This window comes from Adiantum capillus-veneris, chromosome 17, assembly GCF_014529385.1.
Source record: "Adiantum capillus-veneris isolate H3 chromosome 17, ASM1452938v2, whole genome shotgun sequence".
In the NCBI taxonomy this organism is placed as follows: Eukaryota; Viridiplantae; Streptophyta; class Polypodiopsida; order Polypodiales; family Pteridaceae; genus Adiantum; species Adiantum capillus-veneris.
This window is the reverse complement of record NC_140947.1, coordinates 59,523,368-59,544,061: the sequence shown is the minus strand read 5'-3', so window position 1 is coordinate 59,544,061 and position 20,694 is coordinate 59,523,368. Positions and strand designations below refer to the sequence as shown.

Below are 20,694 nucleotides of genomic sequence, written 5' to 3'. Positions count from 1 at the left end.
CCTACAGTGCATGGATCAACTATGCTCAGACATTTTACGATCATAGGAATTAAATGAGAAGCATTGGGTTGGGTGACTGTCTTGTTGGCAGCAGTACAAATGTGTTTGGAGTTTGAATTGTTTCTTTGCTTTGTCACTCATGTACATTTTTGAGTGCTTGTGTAAGCTATTTACTCTTTTCCTTTAATAATTGAAAAGAAACAAATAAGTAGAGGAGTTATATATCTTGGCTATAACATGCATATGTGACAGAGGGTGTTACAAGGCAAGCACTAGTTAAGATCTAGACAAGGGTCAAGGAGCTAGTTTCTAAAGACTTTACTAGAGACCAAGATTAAAGAAATCTTCTTCTCTCTTACAAATATGGTGACACTTATGAAATCAAATTATATACAATTGAAGGCTTACATAAGTATATTTTTGAATCAAGTTGTGATTTGTTTGTGATATAGTTATGCAATCACAACATATTTTTTAGGGGATTAAAATCTAAACTAATGATTTAAGTACATTTTTTCTTATTCAAAGGCTTATCTTCAATTTTTCTCATTTCATGGTCAAACATTTGAGCATAGTAATAAGAAGCTATATAAAACTTAAGAATAACATGGCACAATTTTTTACATTGATTAATATGTTAAAGCTTATGTATGCTTTTAAACATTTCTTCCATTTTACTTTTACAATTGTTAAACTCTTGAATACTAAGCTATTATTGAATTGTTAAATCCTTACTCGCTCGTGTAATGATGATCCTTGTTGGCAATGAACCTTGTTAAATTGTTGGTTCAACATCCAAGCTATCTTTATCTCTCACTTAGTCTACTGTGTGGGTTTTTCTTGGGCTATCAATGGGAGTCCAATCTCTTTGTTACTTTCATTTCCTCCACTAATCACATAATGAGTAACCCTTTGTTATGAAAAACACTTCCATTTTTTGTAATGTCCGTGGTTTTTTTATTAAGGGATGTGTATTTTGGGGCCACCTCTTGTTGCCGCTATCTTCCTCTAATGAGCAACAAAAGTAAAGTATGATTGGGTACAATTTTTTTGATATGTTTAAGAATGTGTTCAATGCTCCAACTGTGATGAGTGGACACTATATAATTTGGGGAATCTCAATATGTGTAGACATAATCGAATGGGTATAGCTAATTCACCTATAGTTTGGAAAAAATATTGAGGGCTTTTACTTGACTAGAGTGCCTAAAAGGGCACTTCTCACAAAATTTTGAGATGTTTAAGATTTGGGATGATTAGATTTGATACCCTCTTCATTTGGGGAACTCTCAGTTGGCTAGCTACTTTGAGGCTATACAACACATGGTATGCTACTTGGAACATCTTCAATTTTAGGGAACCTTAAAAAAAAAAAAAAAAAACAATCTTTGTCCCATTTGAATTATTTCATTATTTGACAAGCATCTATTGGGAATGTTCAAGACAATTGTAGTACTATGGTCAGAACTAAGGAGAATTGCTAGGGGTTTAATGAAGGAAAAATCAAGCCACCTACCAATCCAAGTTTGATCTGTCATACCTTATGGGTTATCAATGAATACAACTATGGAATACACACCTAATGCTTTGGTTTTGCACTAAGGTATTGGCTACAGGTCCTAAAATTTAACAATTGTAGTACTTGAGCATATTGGCATGGTAAATTTGCTCCTACCTTTTAATTATTGTTTGTAGTGATAAGCTGTTTCTTGCATCTCAAATGACTAAGTAAGCTTCAAAAGGCACTTGCCTTTTAGTATCTCAATGGTAATTACAAAACAAATTCTTTGTTTTTAGTTTGTTGAAGTATGCTTGCTTACTTGAGTAGGAGCCATGTTTGGATCTAAATATTAAACCTAGTTATGTACTAATCCATTAAGGAAGCTAAAAAGGTTTATTGTCTTGGTCTTGCATGCTTAGAATTAGTCATGGGAGTATAGAAACAAATATTTCACCTTGCTTCATCGACTCAAGTAAATCTAATAGCGTGAGGTGCTTTATCATTTATATTTTTTTTGATGGGACAAATAATAGGTAATTGTCTATAAAGCTTGGCTCTTAACTTCTTAGCCTAACAACTTACGAGGAAAAATAATGAATATTTTATTAAGTTTGTGCATTAACAAGCGGGACTTGGGGTTAGGGCTCAATATTGGTTTTCATTTTCTGTAAAAGGATTCAAGGCAATTCCAGGACCTTATGTTTTTAGCTTCATGTTATGTGGATTGACAGATTGCCAACACTAAAAAAATTGGTATACACAAAAAGCTTATTAAGGCAATAGAATATACAGAATATAAAACGACTCGATTGGCAAGCTAGATAAACACTCGAGGATCATATGACCACCAACAATGGGCCAATCAACTTGATAGATGTGGGCATAGATTCTTCCCTTCTCTTTGATGTGCGATGCTTGGCTTGAAGATTGCTAGATTCCAAAGATGGTTCTTTCATCATTAACTTTTCTTGTAAACATTGGGGATATGATAGATGTCTTTATTGTGAAAAATGTACAGATTTCTACTCAAATGAGATTTTGTGAATCCTTTAGAGTCGTTTGAGGGAGCTATGTGTGCCCTAGACTGTTTATGTTCTTTGTAATTTGTATAGTATTTATGATGCAAAATCAATTTTCTTACACACAAGATACATGTAATCTCATTTGTGACTAAGTATCAACCACTCAAACGCCTTCTGTAGGATATGCAATCTATTGAGCATGTTGATTGTGTGTAACATCTTGACTGCAATCCATAACTATCTTCCTTGACCACTTCATGAAATGTTTAATTAGCTGTTGCAAAATTCTACAGATTCCCAAAAAGTCGGTAGAGACGATTGCCACTTTACCCATGGTGTTGCCCTGTAACTAGGGCTGGTCAGAGGGCAGATATGGACCACAAAAATAGACAACTAGAAAATTCAATAGAGAGTTAAGAATTTTACAAAAATTCCATCTCAATTTCAGGATGGTGTATTTAATGTAGTCAGTGTCAATGATGTCATATTCATCCATCTATGCATACATTTGCACATAGACAAAAAACACCCATAGAAAGTGCCTGCTCAAAACAGGGTGCAAAACAAAGCGCAATCCCTTACTGAAGAATTTCCACAAAGGCCTCAGACTGCACTTATTGGTACGAAGAAGAATTGTATCTCTTCACAACTGTTATCCACTCCATGCAAGTGTTGCAATTACAACCATTATTGCATGCTTTCGTTGGTGGTAGTTGAAGCCTATTTGTTGTTACTCCACTGCCTGTACACCATTTGCCTAAAACAAGAATCACAAGCACGTCGATTTCAAATCTAATCATCACATGATGGTAGAAGAGCTCTCTCTCTCTCTCTCTCTCTCTCTCTCTCTCTCTCATATATATATATATATATATATATATATATATATATATATATATATATATATATATAAACACTGGGAGGAGGGATTCTGGCCCCCCCTTGGCCACGTGGCACCCTCTCCTACATCCGGCTGCCCTTCGGCCAATATATATATACTGGGAGGAGGGATGCTGGCCCCCCCTTGGCCACGTGGCACCCTCTCCTACATCCGGCTGCCCTTCGGCCAGTGGTATGGAGCCCAGCGACACAAAAGACAGCGTGCACGAGAGAGAGAGAGAGAGAGAGAGAGAGAGAGAGAGAGAGAGAGAGAGAGAGAGAGAGAGAGAGAGAGAAATGAAATGAAATGAAATGTTATATTAACGTCTTCAAAAGGCCAAAATGACCTATGAGACCAATCAGTTACAAAATAGTGAATCTAATACCATGTCTGGGTACAAAAGAACTAGAAAAGAACTAGAAGTGGAACAAAATACTACTACTACTACTACAATCTAAAACTACGTGGGTGTAGCAGCTGATACAATAGGTACCCGGTAAACTGGATGTAACAGTGTGTGAAACAAAGATGGAAGAAATGGTGAGGATCCATCCTCATCTGCACTCTGAATGTCGAAAGAGTATGGCTCGAATCTTCTGTTGTAGTCTCCGTCGATGCTGTGTAGCTCCTCTCCTCAGTCGCGGTCGTCTGTATCTCTGTAGCTCCAATGCTCGGTCGATGAGAGTGCCAATAGTGGTCGAATGAGTGTGGGACGAGCTCTGCAGTGGTGGCTGCTCCTCTGGCTGTCCCATATCTAGTGAAAAGAAATCTGTAATGTGTCTCTGGGACTGCCTCTCTCTAGCTCTCCCCAGTAAAGTGTCTCTATACCTGTGTAACTCAAGTAGATATAGTCCAAGACATCTCTGATCCTCATAACTCATGACCCTAGATAGAGGACCAAAACCCTATCTGAATAAGCAGTGGAAACGCCCCCGTATCTCATAGAACACTGTGCAATGACATATGTAGTGCAACTCTGTCTCTGGCTCTCTTTGGCATAATCGGCATATCCTGTTGTCTGATGGTATCCCTCTGAATCTACCAGTCTCAATCTCGAGCTGATGTGAGGATGTGCGTATCTGACCAATGGCACAACGCAAACCATGAGACATATGTGTGTCCATGTAGCTGGGTCGAATCACAAACCCATCTCCTGTGAGGTGGAGAGAGAGAGAGAGAGAGAGAGAGAGAGAGAGAGAGAGAGAGAGAGATATGAAAGGAGATGTTATATTAAACGTCTACAAAAGGCCAAAATGACTATGAGATCAAACTGATACAATCTTGGTGGATCTAATACAATGTCCGAGTACAAAATAAAATGAAGTAAAATAAAAGCTAAAATGAACATCAGTGTCCAAGGATGTCTGGCATCGGGCGCTGTCCGAGGATGTACTGGATGGGTTGCTGAAGAGCATTGTCAATGTCCGCCTCTATAAATAGTCGTACTGGACGCCTCCCATGTTGTGTTAGAATAGTCTAGATCCTCTGATGGAGCCTCTGTCCATGTCGTGCTGGCCCTCGAAGACGTGGGCCTCTCAATGGCTATGTCAGTCAATAAAACTCTGGTATAGGTGGACTTTGAAGTCTACTATGAAGCTTGCTCATCTGACTACTGAGTCTTTGCTCTAAAATAGTCAGTGATCTCCCTCTGTGAATGTCTCCCATTGTCTAATCTTCTAAAAAGACTCTCCCTGTGTCTGCACATCTTTGATCCTCATATCTCATGACTCTAGCCAGTGGTCCAAAGCCCTCCTTGAATAGACAGTGAAAACAGCCTTGTATTTCATAGTATACCGGACAATGACTTATGTGATGTAGCTGTGTCTCTGGCTCGAAGTGACACAACAGGCAAATCCAGGCCTTTGCTCAGTCTCAATCTCTAGCTGATGCAATGATGCGTAGTCGAAGCTTCTGCCGCTCAATCCTTGTGATTGGCATGATCTGTTGTGGCCAAAAGAGATTGTTCCTCTGAATGTGATTGCCAGGCATTTGAGGTATCCAATTGGTTGAGATGTCACTCACACTCAAAAAGTGGACCGGATTATGCGAGGCTTGAATGTCAAATTGCATTACTGGAAATTATCCACATGGCTATTACATGTTCGCTTGCGAATTGTTCAAAGCATCTCGATGGCTAATGTTCAGTTCTACTTGCCATTGTTGCATTCGCCTCGCCATTGCCTCACTTCTCTTATGTCATCGATTTTGTCTCATTTGTGGCGAGCTCATGCTCACAAAAAAGGCTTGCGTTTAATGTCAATTGGGAAACTTTGCACTCCCAAGAGCTTTGGTGGTCTCAATATCTTGGACTTGCGCCGGCATGTTCTTGTTAGGAAAGCTATGTTGTTGCCTGCTCTTGTGCAACAAACTCATGCTTGGGCTCTTTTGCTTGCCTGCTTGTGTCGGCATGTTATTACTTCCTCTGGTCATTGGCAACCATCTCTTTGGGAGGTCATGTTTGGTAAGATGGAAGGACACATTCCTGGATAATCTGTTACTTTCAGTTTGATTTCTGCTTGGAAAGATGCTACAATTCATTTATCATGGCATGGTTGATAGCAGCGGGAAGGGAATTCGCTTTTGGAGAGTCTTCATTGGAGTCGGGCATTCTCTCTTACTTTGGTCGACCGTTCGTCTCGCTAAGCATACTTTCTCTCTTGTCATGGCCTTCGAGTAGTTGGTGATGTGGTTGATGAGGCGGGCTACACTTTTTAGTTTCCACTTGCCGCTCCACGTTTACTAGTTTTTCCGGGACACGCCTTTTGAGTCCATGTCTGCTAGTCAGGTTTATGCTCTTCTTATACCGTGGCCTTGGATTGTTGACCACTGTAATGAACTATGGTCAATGCACAAGTCTGATATCCGGTGGAGATAGCCACTCTCTGCCCTCTAGAAGAGCCGCTTGTTTCTATGGAGATGCCTGCTTGGAGTTCTCCCGGTGGGCTCTTTTCTCAACGCACGTCATATCTGCTCTTCTCGTTGGCCATTGCTCGACTTCGGAAGAGACTGTCAGTCACCTGCACTTCTTGTTGTGTCCGTTTCTCGACTTCAAAAGAGACTGTCAATCACCTGCTTTGGGATTGCTGCATTACTAGAGGTTTTCTTCGTTGTATAGCAACTTGTATGCGGCTCCATTTCCCCTCCATTTCCTTGCAGCGATTTGCGGTCTTCTTTACGTGGGTCAGATTTTGAGCTTATTGGACCCTATGGCGTCAACGTAACGGCTGCATGTCCTTCACTTTGATGCAAACCCTTTTCAGTTTTTCAAGCTTTCCCTTGGGCAATCTTTACGTTTTCCCTGATAAGTTGGTGATATCAACCCAGAGATGCATCAACTTTCCTATGAATGCTTTTATCCCTCTTCACAGCTGAACACTTCTGTGTTCGTGCTTTTGTATATGATCTTTTCTGTGGTTTTCCTTGCCTTGAGGTTTCCCACTTGTAAATTAATCCCAAAGATTTACCAAAAAAAAAAAAAAGTATATATGTATATGTATTTGTATATATAAACACACACATTGGTTGATTGCCATATTGGCTGGGAGGTCTCATTGAAAGACGAAGTTTCGCGATCAAAAGAAACAATGGCTTGCTGCAATCACTTGGTTTTCACTCATTGTCAATCAGCAATCCTCTAACCCAAAGCTCACAGATAAGAACTCTATTCTGGTATGGAAGTACAGATATTATGCACTTTTGTATAGATATTAGGAACCTTTCTAGTGATGTGTGGGGTCGATGAATGTTTTAGCACTTAATGGAAGCACGTGTCCCCAAAAAAATGAGATTAAATATTTTTTTTGTAATGGAGAAGCAAAGACATTGCACAGTGTATACTAACCTCGTAGACAGAGTTGATAATATTTTGATCAACAAAAGCACTAAGGGGAAGTTTACAGCTGCCCATTGTCTGTAATGTCTCATATGCCTGCGAACAAACGAAAGACAAAAAACTTCTTTTACTACCCATTTCATTTCAATACCCTGTTTTTACTTGTGTCATAGTAGCAACAAAAAAAAACCTACAAGACTCATGTTGCCTTCCTTATGGTAATACTCAATCAGTAGAGCGTAAAGGTCCCCAACCCGTAAAGCTGCCTGCATTTTAACGTGATTATGACTTGTGATGATTTTCATAGCAATATAAGCAAACAGAATACTAGAAAATTTTGACCAAAAACATTTATCACCTGCCCATTTCTATCTTGTAAGCTTAGTTCTGTAAGAAGAGTAGTACAAGCAGAGATCATCCCATTGGGATCGGACTTGGCCAGTCTTCTTGCCTGATAGAGAAACAAAAGTCAGAAATTTTCACTTATTCTTCCAGCCCAGAATATTATCTGATAAGGTATTTTTGATGAGAACCGATTCTTAACCTTCTGAGATGCAAACAATCCAACTGTGCCTCTACTAAAATCCAATGGGTTCAAACTTTCATGTTTTTCTATATAATAAAGCTGTATGGCTATGGGTAAGGCTGTGAAATAAGCCATGGGGAGATGCCTAAACGAGGGACCTTGTAGCAACCAACAATACACAGCCTTGGTTGAGGGGCTGAGGCTTGCAAGGCTCAAAGGGGTGGTGGGGTTTAAGACCGAACAGGCATCGGCTAAAGGCTGCAGGCTAAGGGCGACTCTAAGAGGAGAAACCTTTGTGTGCACAGAGTTGGCATACCTACTTAACAAAGAGCAGACAATCAACACATTGGAGACCAGATTGCAAGCAAGAGAGCTATAACAACAACAGAAAAAACAGGAAATACAATTAACAAAAACTGGCCCCTTCATCAATCTCGAGAATCTCCTGCACATAGAGGTCAAGGGAAAACATGCAAATGTTAAATATCTAAACATGAGGGAGAAGATAGCAGCAATGAAGCAGATCAAATCTTTAAAAAAAGCCAAACAGTCAAAGAAGAGTCATCAACTACATCAACAGCAAGGCCCAAGGGTAACTCTCGCTGCTGCTGTACGCTGCCCTCCCCGCCATCGCTGATCACCCCCCTTTCACCCTCGCGCTGCCCTCTGCTCTGTGCGATGGTGCTGCCTGCCCTTGCGCACAGCCCGCTTCCCCCGCTTGCTCCTCTGCCCTCATGCGCCAGCCCCCCGCTCGCCGCCTCCATCTCTCCCCTCCCGCAACCCCCCCCCCCCCCCCCCCCCCCCCCCCCCCCCCCCTTATGCCATCGGTTTCTCCTTGCGCCTCGACCTTGAGGGCTTGTCCTTCACCGTCGGAGCTCCTCGGAAGTCGTGTGGCTCTTGTCATCCGCCACACTCACAGCACTAGACACACATGAAGGCTCATGCTCGCCGATAGAGCAAGCGAGCCTAGCCGCCGCAGAGGTGGGAGCGCCTCCAAGCGACCCCGAAGGTCATCCTACTACCTCGGGTGAGTGGCGGTTGGTTCCACCAGAGCGTGGAGTATTCGGACCTCCCGAATCAATGTTTTATTTGTCGTAAGATGGGCCATCTTGCGAAGGCCTCTCCGTGGAGGAGACCCCAACCTTCACCTCAGGCTCAGCCCCAACCTTCAAGGGCTGCCCAGCAGCAGCAGCAGCAGACAGAGTCACACGGTACGCAGACAGAGACATCCTCCAAGCCTTGGGCTCAGGCGGAGGAGGGCTGGCAGCAGGTTCGTGGTCGGCGTTGACAGGGGCCACCACGTCAGCCTGGCACTCAGAGTGGCCCCGAGGCTTCAGGCCAGAAGCAGTGGGTTCCCACAGGGAACCGTTTCGACCCTCTTCAGAAGGATGAGGTCCTAGCTCCACTCTCCACCTCACCCTCACCTCCGACAGCCCCCCCCCCCCCCCCGCGCCCCGAGTTCCCCTCCTCCCCGCCTCCTTCTTCCTCCTCTCCACCTCACCCTTCTGCCTCTGTTGCTCCCTGCTCCCCGTCCCCCCCACTCCTCGTCCTCCCACTAGCCCCCTTGCCTCCACATCTCCGCCCGCTCCTACCCCACAGTCGACCCAGGGGGCAGGACCATCCTCGGCTGCTAGGAGATCTCTTGGCAACGCCTTTGCCATGAGTCGCTTGGCAAGAGAGGGACAGCCTTTCTTGCGACCCCCCCTTCTGTTTCAAGAGAGTCCTGCGTGTCCAAACCCTCTATCCAAAGAGCCCCCACTAGCTCTCTGAGCTCAAAGTCCAACAAGATCCTCTCAGGGATGCGTAGCATCGTGCTCCCCCTTCTGTGTCTATCTGTCACTGTGAGGATCATTGGTGCATGGTCCGAAAAAGATGTCCCAGCCAGAATGCAAACTGTCCCACCCAATTCACAGATGTGGTCACTAGTGTAGAAACGATCTATCCAAGATAGATTCACTCCTCCCACTGTGCGGTCCGAATGAACGAGAGAAGGCCGATGGGCTGTCTGGGAGCCTCACAAAGCCAGAGTGCTCGCAAACATCTGAAACCCTTAAAGTCATACATAGCCTCTCCCAAGCTGCCAACTAAGCTACATGCACAGTAGTATGGCTACCTCCAATCCTGTCAGAGGGGTCCTCCAACATGTTGAAGTCACCCCCAATGCACCATTGCTATGCCTGCGGCAAAGACTCTACAATGTGAGACCAAAACTCTGCACGTGTGTAGCAGGGCTACAGTGTCACTTCACAGGATAGACAGTTGGACAGTTGGTTACACTTGGTCTGGTTCACACTGGACTGACCCTCTGGTCTCCGGAGTGACATGTGGCAGGGTACCTACCGACGGTGGTCTAGTGGACCTCGTGGCCAGGTCACCACATGGCTGACATTTATGAGCCGTTGGTGGCTCTTTATGGTGATATATGAGTAGTAGCGTTTGGTAGGATTATCTTGTACGTAGTCATCTAGAGTGGGTCTTTACACAGAGCACGTCTTCACCATCCCGTCACATCTGAGCCTCGACACCCCCATTGTACCTGTGAGTCCTGGGCTGGAGCTGAGTGTGCTGCCACGCCAGAGTCTGTATCAGTCTTTGAGATAGTCGAGTCATATGTTCGGGTCTGCTGTTGTGTCTTTGCGAGCTCTGTTGACGTCTATTGTTTCTTTCTATTCAGTTTGTTTGAGGGAGATTCAGTCTGTTTGAGTGAGATTGTCACGCACATTGCACTGAGGACTACCCACTGTAGAGAGCACGACACATTATCCGCGCTACACGTGCTCTCATTTTGGCGATCACGGTGGGACCTCAACTGAAATCTCACTCTGTGAGGTGCAAATCTTGAAGCTAGTTAGGTTTATCTAGCTTCGCCTACCTTGCCTAGCTTCGTCGACCGGCCTTGCAATGTTCTCCTTTCGCCTGGTCCAACTGGTCTAGTCCCCTCTCGGCCGGTCCAACTGGTCTAGTTCTCTCTCGCCCTGGTCCAACCTGTCCTCGTCCCTGGTCTAGACCTCCTCGACCCTGGTCTAGTCCTCCTCGTCCTTGCTCCAACCTAGTCTAGTCACTTGCCTGGTCTAGTAGAGTCTAGACCAGTCTTCAGCCAGCCAGTTCAAGGTTGACTTGTCCAAGGTTGGTTGGATTGGTGGTCATTGCATGACACATACAAGGCGGTCAGTCGAGCGTCAAAGCGCACTACTGAGCCCTCTGAAGCACTACAACAGAAGACGACCTTTGGTACCGAGTAGAAGTCCATCAACTTCGTCAACTATCCCTCCACATACATCACCCATTCCTTCATCCGCTTCCACATCTTCCTGATCACCTTCTCCAGTAAAGCTCTCTCCTATTCTGCTACAGGCTACTGTGCTACATGCTCAGCAAGGGGCCATGGAGCCGTTGGCTAGCGTTTTGGCTAAGGTAAACATCAAGTTCCCTACATTCAAAGGACTCTCTTCAGAAGATGCTGACAACCATGCAAGGATGTTTGTATCTCTCTGTAGGGGTCGTGGTCTTAACAGGGAAGATGCTTACTTGGTACTCTTTCCATCCACCTTGGATGGCTTAGCAGACAAATGGTACAGTCGGTTTGCAGAGAACCATTTTGCAACTTGGGCAACCTTAAGGCAACAGTTCTGTGCAGCTTTCAGGCCCGGTGACTACTAGGAGAAGGTGTTGGATGAGTTAGCCAACATGGTGCTCCAGTCAGAGGAGACTTTTGCAGAGCTTATGACTAAGACCAAGTCTCTGGTTGCCAAGCTTCCTCAGCAACCCGGTGAATTCATGGTGAAGAAGTGGGTGGAGAAGGCGTTTCCCAAAACTTCTCAACAAAAACTCCGAGAGAGTCTCCGGCCCGACGCCACTTTGGAGTTGTTCATCGCAGCTGCTACTAGGATAGAGGGGGCTAGGAAGCTGTTCAAAAACTCCCCTCACACAGAGACCTCCTCTGTGTTTCCGGAAAGTCCTGCTGATCCGTTGACTTCTTTACGTAGAGAACTTGAAGCCCTAAAACTACAACGCGCTCTTCAAGAGGAGAAAAATCTCTCTCTTCGCCAGGAGAAACCCCCACATCTTGAGGCTTTGGATCAAATCAAGAGAGAGCTAGAAGAGCTTTGGTCTCAACAAGAGACTAAGGCTATGGTATGGTGCAGCTCATGTCGCTCTCCAGGGCATCCTCCACAGGACTGTCCCCTTCGGGCTTATTGCCACTTCTGCGAAAAAGTTGGGCACGAAGACAAGGATTGCTACTATATCAAGGGGTTGCGGCAAATACAACAAAGTCTAGGTCCTTCTCTCCAACAAGGACTAGCACCTGCATCGAACATGGTCTCGACTCTCACCCTATGGCTATCAAAACCCGCTGCCACCTCTGCTGACAACACCTCCTATGCAGCAAGGTAAGCACAATAACTTTGCATCTCCCAGCATTTATTATGCTAGTACTCCTTCAGTTCCCCAAAGCTTCTACACGTCAGTCTCCGGTCCCATGCAGTAAGGGCAGAGACCACCTCGCCCCTCAAATAGGCCAATTTTGTGCTACAAGTGCGGTGAGTATGGACACTATCAGAGAAAATGTCCCTTACCAGAAGGGTCCCCTCCTTGCCGAAATTGCCCTGAAGCTAAGGATCACTATAGTAAGGATTGCCCAAAACAACGAGTGTCCACATCTGCAAGCACAAGCCAACAGGAGTTTACATTTCCAAAGCTTAACCTCATCACAGTAAGCTCCATTCCATAGGCACCGCCTTCCACTCTTGTAGTTGCCTCTGAAGAAGGGTTGAAGCAAGTGGAAGAGCCGGCCGGGGTGCTCACACGGGCACAGAGAGCTGCTCTTGGCCTCAGCCTCCCTGGTGGTCGAATCTTTCCATCTCCTGTCATACAAATGAGTCAACCTCCAGTAGTAGCTGAAAAACCAGCAAGTAGTGTCAAGAGCCAGCCTACCTCGCTTCTATCAGATATTGATGGTGCTTTCATCGAAGCAGTAGAGGACTTGCAAACGCTTAACATACCAGTGCAAGCTCTAATCAAAGGAAACAAGCCCACAGCAGAGTCTATCTTGAAAAACACTTTTCAACAAGTGTCACTGTACGACATGCTTCGACTTGATGCAAATTTTAGGAGTGACCCTTTCCATCATCCAGTCTCTGTACCCTGGTGCAAGGCCTAGTGGCGGGCACCTACCTGTGCAGCCCTTGGAGTCCTACATGATTTCATATCCAGCTGCTCCCCTCACCGACTATAAAAGTCCTCGTCTCACTGTGTCTATTCTTGGGCATCAATTCTCAGGCGTCATAGTGGATGGTGGATCTGGGATCAATCTGATGCCAGAATTTACTATGTTGGCCTTAGGCCTGCAGCCTACCCGCCCTGCTCCATTCACTGTTACATTGGCAGACCAGAGGATAGTCTACCCTGTGGGCATAGTAGAGAAGGTGCCTCTGATGATACAAGATTTCACATTTAACTTGGATTTTGTTGTGGTTCGCCTTCCCCGGGTTGAGGGCGGATTTCCTTTGCTCATTGAAAGACCATGGCTGCGACACACTAAAGCACTTCATGATTGGGGAAACGACGCAATGTGGATACATACTTTTGGCTCCCTGATGCAACCCATCCTCTTAGAAGGAGGTATGGATCCAGTGGTGCAGCAAGTTTCTTTGTCAATGGAAACCAACCCTAAACAAGAACAACCTACTACACCTGAAGGGTCGGACGAAGATCTGTTGGAATGGTTGGAGGCTACCTCTCTATGCCTTGTTATGGAGTCTCTATTCACTCTTTGCTTGAAGGTACACCCTCTTCAAATGGTTTCACAGTAACTAAACGTAATGGGCTACCTAAGCCTATGAAGATTCATAGAAGCAGGAAGAAATTACCGCTACAAGAGTTCACCCCTCTTCAAACATCAGTGGTGTCTGCTTCTACGACCAGAACAAATCTCTCCTCTGGGTCTGGAGAACTCCCTTCACAGAGCTCGGCCTGCTTGAAGAAATCCCTCCTCTTGATAGTTGTCTTGTTCATGGTAAATCCTCTTGCTCTCCATCGACTACCGCGCTCTGTAGCAAATCAACTTTCAGCTCTTGCTCTCCATCAACTGCCGCGCTGTGTAGCCTATCAATTTTCAAGTAGTCCTACATTTTTTCCCCTCCCCCTCACCCTCTCGCCCCTACCCACCCCCTCACTCCCCCTCGCCCCTACCCACCCCCCTCGCTTCCTCTCGACCCTACCCTCCCTTGCCCAACCCCTCACCTCCCCCTCGCCCGTACCCACCCCCTCTTGCCCTCTTGCCCCTAGCCCTAACGCTCGCCTTCCCTAGCCCCTCGCCCCTAGCCCTAGCCCTACCCTTCCCCCTCGCCCTCGCCCCATGCCCCTAGTCCCTAGCCCCTCGCCCCTAGTCCCTAGCCCCTCGCCCCTCGCCCCTCGCCCCTAGTCCCTAGTCCCTCGCCCCTAGCCCTAACCCTACCCTTCCCTCTCGCCCTCGCCCTCGCCTCCCCTTGTCCCCTATTCCATCGCCTCTCGCCCCTACCCTCTCTTGCCCTCGCCCCTACCCACCCCCTCTCTTACCCTCTCGCCCCTACCCTCCTACCCACCCGCTCTTGCCCCTACCTAGCCCCCACTCGCCCCTACCCACTCCCTCCCTTCCACTTACCCCTATCTAGCCCTCCCCATCCCTCTCAGCCTCAGCTAGTTTTTACCCCCCACCCCTCAAGTTCCCCCCCCCCCCCCGCATGATCAACTGGCTCTCAAGATTTCACTTGGCTGCCATCCTGTTGCTGTGAGGGCTTTTTCGTTCTGCCATCATGATGGAGCATAACCCTATTTGCAGTGTTACTCGGGCTTATGGTCATAGCTCTTTTCGAGAAGAGTGTTGTTGCAAAAAGTGTGGCAAGGTTAATCTGCAACCAGGTCATTTTCCTATCACTATGGTTAGGGAAGATAAAGATGCGCTGGAATCCAACTGAGCTTATCTCTTTACTGTAGAGCCTCATCTTTTGCCAATTGGGATTCTTAGGCTATGCAATCATGCATACTGGGTTCCTGCCTAGTTAGAGGCTTAAGGCGATTGCAAGCAGTATAGTGTTTTTAACTCCACTTTTGAGGTATGTATGGTCATGGGCCTAATACCTACTTCAAGAAAGATCTACGGATGCAGTACCTAGTCGTTTTCCTTCACAGTTTTTTGAGTATTCCTCTCACCGAGACGATGAGCGGTCTTGTGGCGGGCAACCTGTAGCAGGGCTACAGTGTCACTTCACAGGACAGACAGTTGGACAGTTGGTTACGCTTGGTCTAATTCACACTGGACGGACCCTCTGGTCTCGAGAGTGACACGTGGCAGGGTACCTACTGACGGTGGTCTAGTGGACCTCGTGGCCAGGTCACCACATGGCTGACATTTATGAGCCGTTGGTGGCTCTTTATGGTGATATATATATGAGTAGTAGCGTTTGGTAGGATTATCTTGTACATAGTCGTCTAGAGTGGGTCTTTACACAGAGCACGTCTTCACCATCCCGGCACATCTGAGCCTCGACACCCCCATTGTACCTGTGAGTCCTGGGCTGGAGATGAGTGTGCTGCCACGCCAGAGACTGTATCATTCTTTGAGATAGTCGAGTCATATGTTCTGGTCTGATGTTGTGTCTTTGCGAGCTCTGTTAACGTCTATTGTTCCTTTCTGTTCAGTCTGTTTGAGTGAGATTGTCACGCACATTGCACTGAGGACTACCCACTGTAGAGAGCACGACACATTATCCGCGCTACAACGTGCACTCGCCACATTGGGCGCATAGATGTCCAGGAAGCCCAAGAGGCAACCCTGAACGTGCATAGTAATCCACTAAGTCGTGCCAAGCACAATAATACCTCTGTCCACAATGGCCTGCTGCCAAGAGTCCGCAATAGTCGTACATACCCCGCCTTGGATACCACCGGGAACAAATGCAGCTGACCAAAATGTTTCATATTGCCTACGTAAAAGCTGACCACATCCTCTAATGAGGCTCTCAAACAGATGATGCTCCTATAGCATAAGCAGATCAATCTCTCCTCCCACAAGGCATCGCTAAAGGTCCTGACGTAGTCGGCTCTCTAACGTTGAAACTAGGGCCCACCTAATCCCTGCACGTTCCATGAGACGATCCTCATGGAGAGCGAGAGAGAATTGATGCTGCAGCAACAACTAACCGTGCTATCTTCGAGGCTAGCTTGGGTGAGGAATAATCCACATCCAAGCTTCCCCGAGATAGGCGTGACTGCAAAGAGTATCTAGCCCATGCCTAAGAAGAACGAGTCGTGCGCTGGGCAACCTCCTCTGTCCAGGAGTCCTCATGTATGTGTACATAGCATGGCGGGCTCTGCGTGTCAGCAAAGAAGTGTACCACAATGTGTCTACATCCTACCGAGCCTAGAGGTGTCACTCAGAACTTGGCCAATGGCCACAGAGTCTGAACCAATTATGTAACCCCTAGGTCTCTCATGTGGTGGGAGAACTCCAGGGCCTGTGCCTGCAGCCACTCCAACGCTGGATCCAAAGTCCACTCAGGCTGGTCCCTGCAACATAGGAGAAAAGAGAAGCCAACCGTTGAGTCCTGGGCCTCTATCCCTCTAGCTGCAAGGAACAGTACATAAACTCTGAAGCAAGCTCCCTCAAGGTCTGGTAAAGGGTCGCTGAGAAAACGAGTGAAGTCGTAGGCAAACAAGTGCCACCGACAACGAATGTCGAAGCTCGTCAGTCCACGAGGAGCTGTTGCAAAGGAAGCCATCTGCAACAGAAGGGGTGAGATGCGTAGAGTTGGCCTGAGCAGGAGACTAGAGGATCCTTTTTCTGTGAGCTTTCTTCGTTCCTGAAAGGAGCTGCGGAGAGGCCTGGAGCAGCACCAACCCACTTGCACGGATGAGCGCCTGAGACAATCCCTTGTTTGGAACCCCATTATCAGCACTCAGAGAGGCCACTTGACTGGTGGCCTCATATTTCTTGGGGTCCCATGGCAGAGGGTCCAGCATGCTCTTTAGGTGACTGGCTACAGTTCTCAAGTTTGTCAGAGGAGCTTCAGAGCATCCAGATACAGGGCATGAGAGGGGTGCAGAGCAAGTGTCAGGACATCATAGCGGCAGTACCAGCTGAGTGGCCTACATCTCTTGAGTCAGCAGCACCCAGATTGATGGGGGCCTTCACGTGACTAGAGGTCTTCATCGTAGTTTAGGCTTGCTCAGAGACTGTACCCTCCATGTTTTTCGAGCTACGGTGCGAGGGTCGATTACACAAGAGTCTCAGTAGAGGTCCCAAAGGTTGCCGAGTGTTGTTTTCAGAACATCCGAGTTGTGGGCATCTATGGGAGGACTTGTGTCATAGATCCTGACCCAGCAACTCTTGAGACAGGCCACTGGAGGCTGTGCGCTTGGGAGAGCTGTCCACTGGCATGAGTGCAGTGGGATCCTGGAGAGTGGTTTTGGAGGGACCCTTTCTCCTCAGCGGACCATCCAGGGGTCCCTTTCTTTCAGTACACTCTTCGACTGAAACGTCACATACTGACGGCACGAAGAGAGGCTTGTCCTGCTGCAACACCTCATTGGCAGGAGGAGGGTCTCACAGCTCAGTTCTTGTCAGCTTTTTGGGCGAGGTTGTGCCAAACAGCCGTGGCGAGTCACGTTATTCCAGTGGCTGGTTGCACATAGAGCTACAATAGTGGGGAGAGGGCTAGTAAATAGTGGCCTTTCGATAGCATGTGCAGCTTGTGACCATCCTTTGGAGAGCAGCTCGCTGTCTATGGAACTGCCCTATGGCACAACAGGTTTGGCTTCGGGTCCTTCGGCTGATGCCAACTCTTTCCACAGCACGATAGTACACTTGAGGGGCAACTGCTTGGTCTACTCTCATGGGCCCTGCATTACAGTTTGAGCTATCCTCCACCAGTAGGATGATAGTGATACAGGGGAGTCGACCTACACTCCAGCCTACGACAGAGCTTACTCCACAGGAGTCGCGCAGTGAGAGAGAGGTGTGTTGGGAGCTCGTCTGTGGCCTGACACTCTCGTTCATGTGGCGGGCCTGCTGCTTCCGCATCTTTGAGGCTCGCCTTGTGCCACCAGTAGAGACTCTTCGAAATTTTTGGTTGGAGCTGATGCATACTCTCAGGGGACAGTTCGAGAGGGTTAAGGGCAGCTCCAATCGCATGCGGGAGCGTAGAGAGGCATTCCTTTGACTCTGGCGCCCTAGGCCTTTCTTCACCATGGTCTGGGGTGTGCTCAGATGGCACTACCGTCCACCTGTGTGGCTTTTCCCTCCTCCCATCTCCTCATTGAGCCCTCATTATACATATGCTGTTTTTTCATTGGGAGAGTCTCCCCTTATGGTTGTTGTAGCCCTCTCTAGTAGAGGTAGTTGTAGCCCTATGGGCAGTTTCATTAACTAAAAGAAGGATTTTTTTCTCAGAAAAAAATTCTTTGAAAGGAACTTTCAGTATGCATCTTGGATGAACTAACCCCATTGCAGCTAAAGAACAGAGTCACTGAGCTAGCCACAGTCAGAGGTGCAAGAAAAATGGGAGGTATACAGAGGAGGCAAAGCAGTTATCAAAAAGTTTAATTTGCAGTTCATTTCTCTCTCGATACACTCCAAAGTGAATTGAGGCTTTACAGCACCAATGTATCATTGCTTGGGAGATTCCATAGGTTCATGCTTCATACGTTACACCACATATGTTGCCCCCATCTACAAAACCATCTTTTTCTCCGAGCCAGGCAGCTGCACCCATCCTTAAATGCTTGGCCCCATCCCCTTGAGTGCGCTCCATGCTATCGCTTCCATCCCGCTCGGGTCTCATTCTCTACGATGCAAGACAAAGCATTATGGTACTGGCATGCACTTTATGCCCCTAGCAAGTTAAGGAGTCTGAGTATCACACCAGTGCTCGGCTTTTGATCAAAGTGAAGCTTGCTTTCCCCACATTTTTCTTTGTTGTGGACTCTCAATTGCAACGCTCATTTCAACAATTCTTGGGTATAGATCCACACATACCCCATGATATATATTTTTTAGTCCCGTGGGTTATTTGACCTTCAAGGATGATAAGGAATCTCTCTCTCTCTCTCTCTCTCTCTCTATCTCACGGCCTACGAGACACATCACTCAAAGATACACATGGCGGTATGGAACTGCAATGGTTCCTTGTGGATGCATCCCGGGAGAGTAGAGGAGGTGATGGAGGATCAAGATATCATACTTCTCACAGAGACACATGAGAGCCCAGAGAGAGGACTACCGAAGGTACAGGGATATGTATGGGAGTCATTGCTCAGGAACTTGGAAGGGTAGAAATACTATATAGACGAGAGCTACAAAGCAGGATACAGATTGTGGCTAGAGACGCGGAGGCGCACTTTATGTGGATCGCGGTAGAGTTACACGAGGGGAGTTTTATCTATATAGCCTTATGCTATTTCGCCCCATCAGGATCGAGGTTTGCTACAGTCAGTGGAGACACAGCAAGGGGTGACACAGTTTTAGGAGAGAGATGGAGAGGCAAGGGGAGAGACACTCTCGCCTTATGCATGCTTGACAGAGGGGATCACAGAGTACTCCAGCCTTGACGAAGTCTCTCTCATGGGAGACTTTAACGGATAGACACAAAGCAGACAGTGCAATACCCATGACTTTGAGGATTCCGAGCTTCTACATCCACTAGATGAGGTAGGAGTGGAGAGGACATCAACAGACACAACACCTCCAACACCCTATGGGAGACATCTACTCAGACTAGGCTCACATCATCATCTCGTTACCTACAACGGGATGACCCAGTGGCCGGACTCAAGAGGCCTCACATGCATCCCTTCATCAGCACCACACGGAGGGAGTACAGTGGACTATGTCATTGGATCTAGAGAGGCCACACACTTGATCACATCTCTTACCATCCCACCCATACCCATTGGGGCGGACCACACCTACATTTTACTCTCATTGGATAGTACACCCCCATTATACACATTAGCCACCCACACATCTCACACCACTATCTACTTCACACATGCTCTCTTTGACATATATACTCAGCATGTTTATAGCAGCATATACCAGCTTGATCCATCTGCACCCCTCGACACACTTACATCACAACTCTCATGTGTCCTACATGACTCAGGACTCACCAGCTTCCCACATCACACACACGCTGGTAGCACTACTCCATCTGGGTCCATGCCCAAGAACAGATGGTATGATGACGAGTGCAGAGATCTATACAAACGCCTACGCGCGTAGCACGCTGCGGGTGAGATCACAGAGAAGGTCATGTATCTCTCTTTCCTCTTCTTCTGTCATCCTTAGTCGGATCTTGTTTGGTCCTTGATGTCAAAGGTTATAAGTTAGATTACCCGAATGCATAGCAAACCCTTGCTTAGCATGTCCCATCAGTTGCTGTATGGACTTGGACTTTTGTAATAGGCAGTAATCTCATATCTCTTTGGGATAGCCACAGCAGAATCGCTCACTTTGCTACTTAAAGGAAATATTTTCAGAAAAAGAGGCAGGTAGAAAAGTATCCCAAAATCTCTCACAATAAAGATCCAAAGTATCTCCCTTGGTCATCTGAAGATGATTCCAAGCGGTTCACATCACGTTTGTACTGCTGAGTGAGCCACGAGGAAATAAAAATTCGCTTGAACTTTAGACACTTTGTCAGTGCTTCTTTTCGTAACAAAAGAGTGGACCACCATGTCCGTGCATTTCTTCCAAATAAGATACCACCCTTCTAATCTTGGAGTGCTCTGAATAGCGCCCTCCAGAAAAAGCTATGTCAAACTCTTGAATAAAAGCGAGGGCCTTGTGAGCATCTTGAAAGCTTGAAAAGGTATCAAATTTTAATGCTTGTCCACCCTCCTTGAATCCTTTGGTCTTCTTACTCTTATTCTCGAGAAAGTTGTATTGATTGGCTC

General features: G+C 46.7%; 1 protein-coding gene across 6 annotated transcripts in view; it reads right to left on the bottom strand.

Annotated features, from left to right (window-relative positions):
* Positions 1 to 2,775: 2,775 nt before the first annotated feature.
* The window catches only part of LOC147437327 (uncharacterized), a 209,745-nt gene continuing 191,826 nt past the window's right edge, over positions 2,776 to 20,694 (bottom strand). For 5 of the 6 annotated variants that reach the window (XM_086486880.1, XM_086486881.1, XM_086486883.1 and 2 more), the window contains 4 exons: positions 7,594 to 7,686; positions 7,430 to 7,501; positions 7,245 to 7,331; positions 2,776 to 3,280 (listed from right to left, as the gene is read on the bottom strand). In XM_086486880.1, coding sequence (XP_086343006.1) covers positions 3,254 to 3,280; positions 7,245 to 7,331; positions 7,430 to 7,501; positions 7,594 to 7,686 — 279 coding nt within the window. In that variant the 3' untranslated portion in view covers positions 2,776 to 3,253. The remainder of the gene's footprint in view (positions 3,281 to 7,244; positions 7,332 to 7,429; positions 7,502 to 7,593; positions 7,687 to 20,694) is intronic. The other variant, XM_086486882.1, reaches the window with a different exon arrangement.